At 37.1% G+C, this 16,101-nt stretch overlaps 1 protein-coding gene across 1 annotated transcript in view; it reads left to right on the forward strand.

The window, feature by feature from the left end:
* Window positions 1-3,866, forward strand: part of LOC139711421 (clathrin heavy chain 1-like) — a 60,707-nt gene extending 56,841 nt beyond the window's left edge. Inside the window, exon 28 of the mRNA XM_071623304.1 lies at window positions 1,138-3,866. Coding sequence (XP_071479405.1) covers window positions 1,138-1,313 — 176 coding nt within the window. The 3' untranslated portion in view covers window positions 1,314-3,866. The remainder of the gene's footprint in view (window positions 1-1,137) is intronic.
* The last annotated feature ends 12,235 nt before the right edge of the window (window positions 3,867-16,101 follow it).

The following is a 16,101-nucleotide window of genomic DNA, read 5'->3' on the forward strand; positions in this document are numbered from 1 at the left end:
AAATGAGAACCAACCTCTTGTATATAGTAAGTCTGACAAGATCTCATACATCACTAACAATTCCTTGAATACAAGATTGTAAAATGAGAACCAACCTCTTGTATATAGTAAGTCTGACAAGATCTCAATACATCACTAATAATAATTGCTTAAATACAAGATTGTAAAATGAGAACCAACCTCTTGTATATAGTAAGTCTGACAAGATCTCATACATCACTAACAATTCCTTGAATACAAGATTGTAAAATGAGAACCAACCTCTTGTATATAGTAAGTCTGACAAGATCTCATACATCACTAACAATTCCTTGAATACAAGATTGTAAAATGAGAACCAACCTCTTGTATATAGTAAGTCTGACAAGATCTCAATACATCACTAATAATAATTGCTTAAATACAAGATTGTAAAATGAGAACCAACCTCTTGTATATAGTAAGTCTGACAAGATCTCAATACATCACTAATAATTGCTTAAATACAAGATTGTAAAATGAGAACCAACCTCTTGTATATTGTAAGTCTGGAATTGGGGATTGAGGGATTGAGACAAGGAAGGGGAGAGATATCATATGTCACTCATAATTGCTTGAATACAAGATTGTTAAGTGAGAACAAACCTCTTGTATATTGTAAGTGTGGCAAGATCTCATACAATCACTAATAACTGCTTGAACACAAGACTTTTTCAAGTTTTCACTGACATAATGATAGGATAGATTATTTTGACTGCATGTTTTCTGTTCAGTTGCGAGAAATTTTCATTTGTATGTTTGGATTCCACATATGACTTTTTTGCCCTCAACGATAGTGTTTCTCATTGTTGTAGTCTGTAATATGTGTACACAAGTTCTGTATGCAATCTTTTGCTAGTGCCAAGGGAAGTAATGTCACTACTACAATATGAAATAATTATATTACTTCCCTTTGTCTGTGCAAAGATTTGTTTGCACCACTTGGAAGCACATGAAGACCTTTTCAACCTTGTGTAAAGAGAGCTGTCTATATACATGTACATATATATATATATATGTGTGTGTGTGTGTATATATATATATATATATATCTATGACTGTGCATCTGACACTTAATAACTGTTGAAATCACTTTCATGTCTGTTTATTTTCTCGTAGATGAGCCACAGCTCATGATCACCGCAGGTCCAGGCATGGCGCCAGGGATGCCGCCCGGCGCCATGCCCCCCGGCGCCATGCCCGGCATGGTACCACAGCCCGGTATGATGCCTGGCATGGCACCGGGTATGCCTAACATGATGCCCGGCGCACAGCCAGGCTACTACGGTATGTAAATTGCATTGGCAGTCTGCATCTGCAGGTGGTGCGGCACATCGTGGGAGGCGACCGACGGTACCCGCCCCAAACAAACAGTTGTACCCTAACTCCAATATTTTACCTTTTTTGCTGGGATTGAGAGAAGGAAGGGGAGAAAAAAAGCACACCAAAATGATTATGTCATCAAAAAAACATTCAGGCGGCAAGTGCATCTCTTTCGAATCGATATTTACAGGATTTTCTGATTAATCTGATGAAATGAGAGAGAGAGAGTGAGAGAGAGAGAGTGTGAGGAGAAAAAAGAATTTATATATATATGTACACAAAGATGTCAGATGAATGTAGTTGAGTAAAAGCTAAAAAAACTGGCCAGAACGGTACCATGTGTGAGAATGACGGGATGAAATAGAATGGCGCTTCACAAACTTGGTACCTGTGCTAGTGATATATATATAGTCGTATAAACTGTGCAAGTCATTTACACATAAAAAAAAATTTTGCAAATTGTGAAGTGATGACGAGATAACTATAGACTTGGCAGGAAAAAGAGAAAACAACAAAAGAGACATGGACTTACAAGATTTTGAGCTTTCCTCCGTGAAATTCTATATGTGGTCCAAAGCTACTTAGGAATTTTTTTCCAGATAGGATTTAGTTCGTGAAATTAGTTTTTAACTTTGTTATTCCTATATTTTTTTTGTATTAGTGGAATAAAGGAAAAGTTATTCACTTTTCAGTCAATGGTATATGTAGTGCTCTAGTTACATATTGTATTTTTTATGTCATTGATAATATATTTGTGTTTTTGAAACTTTTGAGTAGGAAAGATGAGAGGGAAGTGGCAGCCATGCCAGTCGAATATGTGAGATGTGGAAGTATTTGCGCTATTTTTTTGATTTCCAGCCACATTTGTAAAATGTACCATAAAAAGACAAATTAATGTCTGTGCTTATTTCTGAGGAAAATGACACATGGAAAATTCCAGTATAAGTCTGTAGCAGCCTAGATTGATTCCACAGTTGAAGAAGGAACTTCATACGTTGAAAACAATTCAGATTTTTTTTTTTTAATTGTTACTACTAATAGGGGTGTGGATACAAAGCGGGAAGATATAACTTTAGATTCATTGTTTTGTGTTTTATATGTCAAGTGAATGTTGTGCTCTTTGTAGTATGTCTGCATATTGCTCGCCCAGCTCCTGTGATGTGAAATCATACGTGATTGTCCAAATGATTAACAGAAAACAAAGCCAGGTATATATTTAATTCTTCTTGTTTGAAGCCCAGCTTAAATTCCCAGAGTATAAATCAATTTGCATATATTATACGTTGTGAGCATTCAGAAATTTGCGATGAGCGTGGAACTTCAGGTGAATGGTTTGTAGCGAGGAATTGACTGGAATCGGAAGAATTTGTGACCGATGTCTGAAATTTGCGCAGGGAGAAGTGTTTCTTTTTTCAACTGAGATGAATTGTGTGAAAAATACCTGAATGGAATGGTTCTTTCAAGCCAGACCACTGCTGCCCACAAAATGAGAGGTATGTTTATCAAAGACTGTAGAAGGTGTATGTGATGCGAGGAGAAATTTGTAAATGATGTAGATTGGTTTAGGATCCTGGTATCCCAATTGAGATGTGGTAATCACAATCATGTAATACATGCTTATTATCTATTCATTATTGTCAATATTAACATTGCATTTATCAAGGTATGGAACAATTTGAATATCTCTTTCTGCTGTTATTTTCAATTATTTCTGTATTGTTTGTTGTTATTTTTTTTTCCCCCAACATGAGATTTATACGTTGTGAACCTGTCGTGAACATGAGTTGGAAGAAGTGTGAAGAAGTGTATTGATCGATCATTCCGGAGTAAATGTAGAATCGACAGCTTGAAGTAAGAAGATGGTTTGTTTTTTGGTGTATGTGTAGTAAAATGGGAAAAGGTATGGACCAATGCTCGAACAGGAATTGAAATTGTGAGTTTGATGGCACTTCTGGCAACACGCAATCGGTGATTAGAAAGTTTTGACTTTTCAATCCTGAGTTCAAAATTACGACCCTGTTTTTCGCAGAAATGGCAGATAAAAAGCCAGCCCGGTGATATCTGGTTGAAATGTGGAGACTTTCTGTTTATATTAGTGGCTTTCATGTTTATAAAAGTACAATTATTTGACCCTATTTCTGTTACAGTTTCATAGCAGAGAATGGAAAACAGTAGCATGGAAGAAAAAAGTAAATCATGTGATCTTTGTGCTAAAAGGCAGGCAAGTGGGAAGGAAAATGAAATGACAGCAAATTAGAGAGAGAAAAAAAGTGAACTCAAACAGATTAGATAACCTTATAATTACAGAGGCAATTATCATACAGTTAGTAACAGTACAGCAGTTGGGATTACACGCAGTGTATCTGTTGAAGTGTGCATGTTCTTTTTTTTCTTTCTTTCTTTTCATGTTAAGGTTATTTGCAATAGTGGTTGCAGATGGCCACTATTAATACACCCACTGGTTGTGTTGCCGATTTGTTTCTGGTGTACGAGATGTGTTCAAACCTTTTTACCCATATAGAGACCATAACTTGCTGGCAGCCCCCCCCCCCCCCCCCCCCAGAGAGAAATGTGTGTTCTCTCCTCTCCCCGTTTCACCTCCTCCCCCTACCGTTGTGATGTGAGGAGGGGCGGGAGCGACAGTGGTACAAAATAAATGTGATGAACCCAGTAATTCAAACAATCTCGAGCGGTATACACTGTCTTGTCTTATTTGTGTGTCCTGTGTATCAACATTCCTTGTGTTATGTAATATGATTGAGAATCAAGCTACATCATGCACTCTTAGTATGAACAACATGTACATGTATGTAATATGTTTGTGTATATGTTCTATTTATATATTATAGTAATGTGTATGTTTATATGTATACAAATATATATATATATATATATATATATATATATATATATATATATATATATATATGACAAAGGATGTTGTAGGGGGTAGATTTTTTTTGGATAAGATTGTGTCATTAATGTCTTCTCTTCAATTTATATGTCGTACACACAGGTGAAACAGAAATTAAGGGAGGTAATAATAATAATTAATAATTAGACAAATTTGTATAGCGCAGCTACTATGTAAATATACTCTACTGCGCTGTGATGTAACAGAGCTCCTGTCACTGATTAGACACACGAAAAATAAATAACAAATTAATCAAAGGCTTCTGAAAAAAGATATGTCTTCAATAAAGATTTGAAGACAACAAGTGATGATGCCTTCCTCAGTTTCTCAGGTAATTTATTCCAAAGTTTTGGAGCAGCACAGCTGAAGGCACAATCCCCTAAAGTTACTTTCGTTTTTAAGTGAGATTGCTTTAGAAGCAACTTATCCTGTGTACTTCGTAAATTATGAGAATATGAGTGTGATTTCATTGATATCAATTCTGATAAATAACCAGGTGCTTGACCATGCAATACTTTATAAACGAGTATCAAAAATTTAAATACAATTCTCTGTCTTACTGGCAACCAATGTAACTTCTTCAAAACAAGTGTAATATGTGAAAATTTTGACGAACTGGACACAAGTCTCGCACATGCATTCTGCACACGCTGAAGCTTGGTTATCTGTGAATCTGGTAAACCAAACAATAGCCCATTACAATAATCAAGCCTATTGCTAATGAATGCGTGAACAAGAGTTTCAGCGTCTTCCTGGCTCAAATATCTACGAATGTGACGCAAGTTATGCAACATATAAAAAGCAGACTTGCACGTGGTTGATATATGCTTCCCATGTTTAAACGAGAATCAAGCCATACACCCAGGTTTTTCACGAGCTCGATGGTTTAACTTCCAAATCTCCAACTGATATCTTACTAATATCCAGCTTTGCTACTTGTCTTGGTGTCCCAACAACAAGAAACTCAGTCTTCCCATCATTAAGCATTAACTTATGTTTGGACATCCAAGAACGGACATAACATATACAGGATTCTAAGTTTGAAATACTATCAATGTGTTGTTCACCATCAGGACTGAAGGAAATATACAACTGTGTATCGTCAGCATAACAATGACAAGAAATATTTGAGAAACAACATTGAATACCCTTGATCAGATTACTTGTATAAAGTGTAAAAAGAAGGGGCCCAAGGCGTGACCCCTGAGGCACCCCGTATGGAACATCAAAATTCTTTGACATTACATCCTCTATCATAATCTTTTGCTGTCTGTTAAAAAGATAAGACTCAATCCATGCAAGGACAGACTCACTCATGCCAAAAGATGAATGTAATGTATTCACTAATATCCCATGATCGATAGTATCAAATGCAGCACTTAAATCGAGCAATACCAAAAATGTTACCTTTTTATCATCCATAGCCAATAAAATATCATTCTTGATCTTAACTAAGGCCGTTTCTGTGCTATGAAACTGCCTGTATGCGGACTGCATACAAGGAAGCAATTCATTACCCTGTAGGTGTTCTAAAATCTGCTGAGTAGCAGCTCCTTCAACCAGTTTTGATACATATTGTAGATTGCTAACTGGTCTTAGGTTGTCATAACTCACTTCCATACCACGTTTGAGAAGTGGCCTAACTAGTGCCATTTTCCACTCAGATGGAAAGAGACCACTGGAGAGAGACACATTGATGAGTTTAGTAAAGACCGGGAGGAGTGATTCTGTGCAATGCAAAACAAGGTTTGTTGGCATGGGATCCAAGGAGCAGGACTTTTTGCTCAGACTAGAAACTAATTTCTCAACATCCCTTACAGATAACATTTTGAAATGATTGAAGTTTGCATTGTGTGAAATCTGAAAATCTATATCATCAAAAGGACAAATCCCATCATCTACAGAGGACTCAATCTGAGAATGAATTTTTACTATCTTATCACAGAAGAATTTTCCCAGATCATCAACAAATGTCCTCTTATCAATATGGTGAGGTATTACAACATGAAGCTTTGTCATATTCAGCAGTAATTTAGTAACATTGAAAAGACACCTTTGATCTGAACTATTTTCTTTGATCATTTGAGAGTAATATGTACGACGGGCACTATTCATAACAAATAAAGTTCTATTACGGGCAGCTTTGAAATTCTCATAATCAAGAGGAGATTTCGTTCTCAACCATTTCTTCTCAGCTTTCCTTCTTTTTCTTTTTTGTGTTCTTACATCATCTGTGAACCATGGTACCCGTGGATGAGATGACACAGCCTTGGTAATCAAAGGTGCATGTTTGTCCAAAATTGAAGTAAGTGTATCATTGTATAAGATAACCAACTCTGTAAGATCGTCAGGAGTGTCTGTACATAATAAACTGTTAGCCACATCATGCTTCAATGAATCTAAATCTATACAGCCAATTTTGCGATAAGAAATTTTCTTAGATGGTGCATGTGGCTTCACTGAATTAAGCTCACACATAACAGAGAAATGATCAGACAGTAAAGGACCAGGCCACGGTCGACCCACAATTATGTTGTCTGACTTACGAGATATAACCAAATCTAAAGTGTGACCACGTAAATGAGTACTAAAATCAACATGCTGAATACAAGCAAATGACTCAAGCAAATCTGAAAATGACCTAGACTCATAATTATCCATATCCTCATGAACATTAAAATCAACAGGTATGTTGACATAACAAATACTCTTGTATAAACTCATTAAATTCAGATATAAAAGTAGACATTGATATAGGATGAGCATCAGAATATGGCGGCCTGTAAATATTTATGAGATCAAGTTTGAAAGATTTGAGTGATATGTGGTAAATACGCAAACTCAAATGATCTCTTTTCACCAGCAAGAAATTGATGGACATCAAGAGCGTCCTTAAAAAGGAGGGCAGTTCCTCCACCACGACGACCAATACGCGGACAATGAACAAATCGGTGACCAGTAGGGACGATATCATGGATGAGCGCAGAGTCATTATCTGTCATATCAGCCTTTCCTTCACAGATGAAATCAAATACAGATGCTGACTTACTACGTATTGAACGAGTATTCACAGTGCACAACCTGAGATAGCTACAAGGAGTAGAGGCAGAGGGTGTAGCACTATCAGAGGTATATGGAATAGAAATAAGCAACAGCATGAATATGTATATATATATATATATATATACACACATATACACATAGTTTAAACATATGTATATGCGTTTTGTGTTTATCTATACATACATACACATATAGTTTTAACATTCGCTTTTGCTTGTGAGTTTCTACAGCTCTTCCGTGTGAAAAAAAAATAAAGTAACAATTAATCGCGTGTATGCGTTTTGTGGAATGTAAAATTTTGCAATTTTTAGATGAGGGCATTGACTCGGGATGGATTCGGCGACTCTTGTATTCACTCAAAAATGTACCAATATTGAGAGAAAATTGTTGAGATTTACCTGAGGGCTTCTGCATGAATTTACCTACCTTGTGACGTTCAAATGTGTTATTTCCCTCAGCTCAGCCGTTCATCGGCCAAGGTATCCAGATATCAATTGGCGTTCGTTAGCATATATTGCCATCTTGATACACACGCGATGTATGTGGTATTAGTTTCGTATAATGTAGCATTGGGAAATATCTACACACTGGTCAGTTCGACATGATAGCGCAATTACTTGCATTTTATCACCTTCACGTACCACGTTTGAGCAAGAATTACACGCAGCGCCATATGATATTATTAACGGAATAGCGTGCATGGAATTATGGGAATATGAGATCATTTATCGTTTGAAAATTGGATTTAGAAATTCCTTCCTCATTGATTTAGTCATAATTTTTAGGTTCCGGATTGATTGTGGTGTGAAGTGAATGGAATTCAACCAATCCAAAACTGCATCATTCCCATACAGATTAATTCGGGTGCACGTCACGAGATCGACACCCGCGAGTCATACAGCCCACAAGTTATACAGCGCACGAGTCATACAGGTCATGAGTTCGAAACTAAGCAAACAAGGCCCACGAGACCGACACATTAGACCCCGTAATGTATCTGTCGAACTCGTGGGCTGTTTTTACCTAGTGTCGGTCTCATGTGCTTTATTTGCCTAGTGTCGAACTCGTGGGCTGTGAGCCCACGTCATGCAGCCCACGAGTCCTAACTCGTGGGCTGCATGACTCATGGGTGTCGGTCTTGTGGGATGACCCCATGCCTCGCTAAACACATGTTTCAGTTCACGCTCTCTAACACCAGTCTCCCACTCATACAACAAGCACTTTTTGGTAGCATGTCAACAAGTTACTGTATACAATATACATGATTTTGATACGCTGAAGAAATGTGAAATAGCTACCTCTGACATATTTTTGTGAGTTAACTCTCTGCGTGCCAAATTGATTTCCTATCCATAGATATATGTGTGAAATAAGTGCACATTTGTCTCACTAGCACAGAAAGGGTTAAAGGACAAACCCATACCTGCTAGGAATCTTTTGAAAACCCTTTATAAGTTTATCAATGAAAGATGATGAATAGATTTTGTTAGGTTGGCGGGTCCTTTGACGGCTGCATCTGTTGAATTGCAGGACAACAAACTTGCCAGATTCCTAACTTACGATTCGCTGAATGAATTCGTCATTCTTACAAAGATTCTCTGGTTTCAAGGATAATTTGATTTCAAGTTTCCTTGGTTAGCACAGCATTATTCTATGATACCTACACTCCTTTTATAGCCTTCGTGCATAGAGCACAGAGAAATATTATATAATGTAATTGCAATGTGCGTCATCATTTATATTTCTTAGTCAATTTTAGTCACTTGAATAATAACAACGGTTTGCTCATTGGAGTTCTGGAATCCCAGCTCGAAGGATTCCAACGAGGAAAAGATAAATAAATAAATAACTAAGTAAATAAATAAATAAATGAATAACTAAAATCAACAGCAGGGCTTGTAAAAAGCAAAATGAATCTGAACACATAACTCATATCCTTCGTAATCTCTATCTGTAAATAGATAGATAAATAAATGAATCGTGAATAAATAAATAAGTAAAAATGAATAAATAAATACCAAATTCGGTCGCAGGGCTTGTAACACGCAAAAGAAAATCTGAACATATAACTCCTATCCTTCGTAATCTACATCTGTTGCCGATAAGGGCTCATATCAAGTTCAAGGTTCTTAAGCTTGTATTCAAATGCATTTATGGAAATATCCCTGCTGATCTCAGTGAACTTAATGAGCCATATACATCAGCCCGATCGTAATCTACGTTCAAAGTCAAAGAATCTACTCTCTGAAATAAGTGTCAAATCCACACTTTTCACATTTCAAAAATGGCACTAGCATTATGGAACAAATTTCCCCTAAACATTAGACATTACAGATTTTGATAAATTTTCATTCAAATCAGGGTTAAAAGCTCATCTTTCTTGTAAATGTTGATTATGTAAGTGGTTTGTGGCTGTTTGATTTTTTTAATGAATTCTACTTTTAAATACGAACAGAGAGACTCTCTTATGGCAGTATGTGTTTCTAAGAACTGAACATTATTCTTGTAGATCCAGAGATCCAGTGCCATAACTTCACCTCAAGCTCTTTCGACTTAATATCCTTTATTTCCCTCAGCTGATGCCCCCAGATTAAGGGCAAGAGTTACCCTTACATCCAGTCAGAAGAGTTCTGTATTTATACTAGAGACCTTGGAATTATAATTCTGTGGATTAAAGGGAAGACAACAAAAGGGAGATTAGAAATACCGATTACCCATCATGGCGCGGTCCTGCGTTATTCCGAAGGTTCGTCAATACGAAGGTTCGTTAATCCGAAAATGAAAAGAAGGTGCGTACTGGCGAACCTTATTCTTTAACGAACCTTCAGAATAACGAACCTCATTTCATTTTGGGATTAACGAACCTTATTTCATTTTCGGATGAATAAACCTTCGGAATAACCATCTGTATTTTTTTCTCCAAATTTTTGTTTTATTTCGATTTCTTTTGTTGCTGTACATTCGCTTGAACGTGTGCATAAAGAAAATGAATATACGAAACAGAATATCTCCTGTCAAGGAGTGCATACAACTACTTGAATATTCAAGACTATTTACATACAAAAAGCAAACAAACAAAACACACACACACACACACACACACACACACACACACTAGGGTGGTCCACAAGGGGTTTCAGCATGTCGCTGCAACATGCTCAAACTCTTGTGCAACATCCTCAATTCTTTAGCAACATCCTCAAAAACCAGCAACATGTTGCGCAACATCCCCAAGAATTTGCAACAAGCTCAAAATAAAATGTATTCAAACATGTGAAAAACATGTGCAAAACGTAACACACGATCAAAATACCTTATACTTAGATATTTGTGTGCAAAACATGAGAGAGAACATTGAATGTAAGCAGCACAAAGAGAGATAAGCTGTGAAATATTGCTTACTAGGTGCTCGTGACTTGCGCTCCGTGCACATACATCTGAGCTAGCAACATGCTCAAATTTCAAGTTGTGGACCACCCTGACACACACACACACAAACTTTGTCATCGTTGTGGCCGATCATAGCCTACCTGTAGTGTTCCCCTGTGTCCATGCATTCAAGACAAAAATAACTACTGTTAGAAATGACCCCCATGATATTGATGGCTCCACGAAACAACTAATAATAAATAGTCACGTTGTCAGTGTTTTTTTTTTTTTTTTTTTTAGCAAAGATGGCTATACATGTATTGGTACTGCTAAAATGGTGAATGCTAAAAAAAGGGAAACACAAAAAGAATGTTACGAAAACTTGATCAAACAAGCATAACAAAGATAGTAGCAGGTTCAGAGTTCTTCTTTTCGTTTCCCTGCATGAACCCCTGCCTGAAGAAAACAACAACAACAGCAAGAAACAGACAAAAATAGGCCCCTAAATTAATCACTTCTCACAGAATGACGGAATACGTAGATAATTTAAGAGACTTTCCATTCTTTTCTTTTTTTCCCATTTTATCCCCATGTGGTCTAAGGATGAAAACAAGTTTTAGGAAGAAGTGTTTTTTTTTTAAATACAGATTATATAGACAAAACAAATTGATGCAGTTTCATCAAAACCGCTCAGTCTTAAATAAAAAGGAAGAATTGTTTATATATATATATATATAATATATATATATATCTGTACATATAATATAAATATAGATATTTATATATATATATATATATATATATATATATATATATATATATATATATGTAATATAGAGGCCTATATATACAGGTATATGGGTGTGTGTGTGTGTGTGTGAGTGTGTGTGCGTGTGTGTGTTTGTCGCCATTTTGTCACTTAACGCGGATGATAAATGGACGTTTGTGAAGTGTTCTGATGACGTGAGGTATGCATGGCAGGCAGCTAACGTCTCTATCTCAACCTCTCTTTTTTCCATTTGCAACGTCCCTTCTGCGTTTATTTTTAGGGACACGAATGGGCAGCGGACATTCCTCGGACATTCCGACAAAGATTAGACGCGCCCGTTTTAGAAAATTTTGGTGCCGTTCGGAGGGTCGGACAATACAGCCGAAGAAACAGAAATCTATCACTTGTGTCGTCTTTCGGGTAGCTTATATATATTTCCCTCCCTTTATCTCTCCCTCCCCATCTCTTCTCTTTCCCTCTTTATGTTTTTGTTGTCTCCCTCTCCCTCTTCTTTCCTTCTGCCACTGTACAATTTTTGTGGAGTCCCGTAGGACGCGGGCTCAGACGTTCCCCTGATAATGTAACACATGTTCACGGTCATGTAAAACCGCCTTGTATTAATCTTAATCGTAGAGGAATGCTATATATGTGACCATTATACTGCAGAGAACTATTTCCCAAATGGTGCGAGGCATCTTTTCGCTGTGTGTGAGTATGTGGTGTGCATGTGTGTGTGCTGGTATGAGAGTCGCGGCTTGCCTATATCATAGCAGAGAAGCAAATGTGGATATTTCTCTTTTTCTCCCTCTATTACTATTTCCATTGCCGCTTAATATGCTGGTGACTTTAAAATGCAAAGACGACGGGGGAGAGAGTAAGAATTATGTATGAAGGTAGAAGGACAGAATCAGAGATAGATTGATAGATAGATAGATAGATAGATAGATAAATGAATAGATAGACAGATAGATAGATTAGATAGAAAGATAGAGAATACCTATAGATAGAGAGAGAGTATAGATAGATAGACAGACAAATAGACAGATAGATAGATAGGCATAGATAGACAGATGGATAGATAGATAGATAGATAAATATATATATATATATATAGATAGATAGACATAGACAGACAGATGGATAGATAGATAGATAGATAGATAGACAGATAGGCAGATAGATAGAGTGAGGGAGAAAGAGATGGAGAGAGAACGGAGAGACGGAAAGGAGAAAAGTGTGCATTTTTCTTTTGTTTCTTTGTCGCGCTATATGCAGGTAGATGCAACTTCAGCTGATGACATTTATTCTCATATATACTCTATTTCAGTTTCCTAGACTTGTAATAAAATTGTTGTTTGTTATTCTATCAGCAACTATTCCAGTATTTCTTCAACTCGAGGATTGAAATGTGATTGTGGTTAGTGTAACACGTATATCTTTAGATATACATGTACACTGTGTATATTATACACACACTGTGTCTGACACTCTTTTTGTACAGAACACAGATCATGCAGATTATGTTCGAAGACATGATCCCGCCATCTTGACACATTAGTCTCCATTTTTATGGTGGCTGCCAAGTTATCAAAACAATGTTAATGTTGACGAAAGTACCCGTTGACTTGAGGGTGTAATACGCGGAGAAGTAAGAAATGCGAGAAACGTCCAGCTTGTCTTACCACACACACTTTATTGCCAATAAAATACTGCCAAACATAGAACACCCAATGTATAAAAAATCTAATCTATGATAACAAAACACTCATACATTTCAATCTTTCTAATGACAATTTGTTCTAGTGAGGTTAGCCTCCTGAAAAACAGACATGATCGAGATAGGCTCCTACAAGGTGACTTTAGCGCAGAATGTTTATCATGCAAAGATATGAAACTATAGCTAATCCCATTCTCGGAGTGCGGGGGCGCTATATAGATAGAGCGCAGAGCAGTGCGGTACTAGACGCGACGGCACTGGCGCAAAGGCAATTTGAGCGATCGTACAGAAACATTTGTTCGGAAAATACATACACACACAACGCACACACACGAGCAAATACAGACACACATTTTTGATGATCATCTGCTACTGACAGTCACCATTCTTTTAAGCAGTTCGCTGATCACCTGACAGCTAAGAACTGCGCCTGCAATGAAATGCCGGCCTATACTTTTATACTTTCAAATGACGTACATGTAGTTCTCTTGTACTTTTCGTCCTGGAAAGCAAATTCAAACACAATCCACATACGTTCAAACACACACAAGACTCTGACACGTACACGATCATCCAAAATATTTGTACTTATGCGGCTTCACTCTCCTTATACTCGAAGAGCAATTAATAAGAAGTTTCACCGCTGTTCACTTCAGATGCAACGATCAAGAAACCTGTACATCCAGCAGATAGATTATACAAACATGGACCATCTCTCACATACACGCAAAACCATACACGATAAATTAATTGTGATCCATTCATTCACTCTTCCTTGAGACCTTTTGGGGAGGAAACTGTCGGAAAGTGCACAGTGCTTAGGAGAACAGCCGGAAGTCACTATAAGTGAATAGAAAATCAAGCCTGCATCATTTTGAATACAATTTTGACATTGAATTGGGCAATTAGATCCCTCTTCGGATGAACCAGGATTACTCTCCCCAACATCGTTCACAGCTGTTTACACTTTTTACTTGGGTTTTCGAGTTTTGGATGGTTTATTCGTGAAGTATTAACAACTGTCAACAGAGATGAATTTGTTGCGCGTGGATTCAAGAGTACCACATTCAAATACTGAAAAACGTAGCCACTTTGTGATGGGAATTGCATTCAGCCACATCATGCACTTCTTCGCGCCCATACCACCAATATTTGGTTTCGTCAATTCCACTCGACACGGCACGGGAGATTCTGCAGAATATGCTTGGGCTGTTATCAAGATGGATTCAATATTAGTTATCATCTCATGCGTTAGACGTATAATGACGAACGTGGTATAGCCCTAAAAGCTAACTAAGGCCCTGATGCCAGTATGGCTACAATGACGCCCTATATAAGAAGAGAATGTTTTACCACATCAGTTACAGTGTTGAATGAACAGGACAAACGCTGGACCACACGACTCGTCTACCTTACGGTATAGTAGTCTTCCTGTGGTTAAAAAGTCTTGTCGTTGCATGGCCAAAATAATTCATATAAACAACGAGAAATAATAATTAAATGAAACTACACACTAACTGCATAGAGAAAATAAGGAGTAAAATGTTTCAAGGTTTGTCTTTGTCGTCGCTTACAGCCAAAGCGAAGGTATTGGGAATCTCTAACGACAGCAGTTTGATCTACACTGTCAGCTGTAACTCACACATCTGCGTTCCTTCAGTAGTATCACAATCATAAGTTATTAAGAATGAATATTACCTACAAATGCGGTATCGCTAACACTCAAAAACTACGACATGGAAGCTTTTCTTTTCAATCACTAACGATATCTTTCCATGAAAATGCAGCAGTCATATACTATGATATACATTTAACAGGAAAGCGGAAAACGGTCATTCCTTTAAACGTTCACATGCTTTCTAAACGAATATTGAACAATCGTTACAATTCGTACCTCATTCATTTTGACATTATTTTTACAGACAAATACAATACAACAAGAAAGTAGGACTACAAAATATCATTAGAATAGCGTAGGAATATACATTTCATATAAATACAAGCCCTAGTATAGAGAACCATGCAAAAATTCGACGTGTATATATACAAACATGACAAAAATAGCACCTTTTACACAATGTAACACTTTTCTTTATAGTACATGGACCTACATTTAGTCCCATTAATGAATAGGCTTCTATTGAATTGTAACACAGGGGCTTGAAAATCCCTGATATCGAAATGACTTCCACTTTCTAATGGTATAGCGTCAAAATTAATATACGGATAAAACTCGGTCTTGTTTGGGCTGTTATCTGGCCTTTAGAGATCCACGAGGTCTCAGAACATGGAACGATTCGGGGAAGAACACAGATCATACACAACCATACCGCGCCAATTCGACCCACTAAATGACTGCATTGTTTTCTTTTGAACAACAATATGTTATCCGATTCAATTACATCGGTAAAAGAATATAGTGTCTCTCGTAATTCCCTGGAAGCACAGTCGAAACTTTTGTTGAAAAATGATCTTTCAAGATTATAACTATCTCAGGACGCGATATCGCGCTATTTCTCTTCTGTCTGAATACGACAACGCTGAGAACAATAACCCCCAAATTTGCATACTTAATAGAATCATATTACGTTGGCAAAAACAATCTAAACGGGTACACTTATAGGAGACAAAATCAACAGGCCTGTAATCATTCACTGTGACGTTACACAAAGCGCACAGATTGAATCCGCGCTATCGTGAATATGCGCATGCGATATCAATTCTGTCTCGAACGATATATTCTTATCGCTCTCGGCTAATAAGATATTGTCATCCACTACTATATGATTTGAAGAAGGACAGCTGAATTAATTAAATTACTGCCTATCTTAAGAACGAGCTCTTTTTCGCTTGCCTTCAGGGATTTTTGTTAACACAACACTTACTCGTTAGTTTAAGGTATATTTGTAGATAAAGACGACTATCACA

Source organism: Diadema antillarum, unplaced genomic scaffold (assembly GCF_040938485.1).
Source record: "Diadema antillarum isolate AM-2024a unplaced genomic scaffold, OU_Dant_1.0 seq00001659_RagTag, whole genome shotgun sequence".
NCBI lineage: Eukaryota > Metazoa > Echinodermata > Echinoidea > Diadematoida > Diadematidae > Diadema > Diadema antillarum.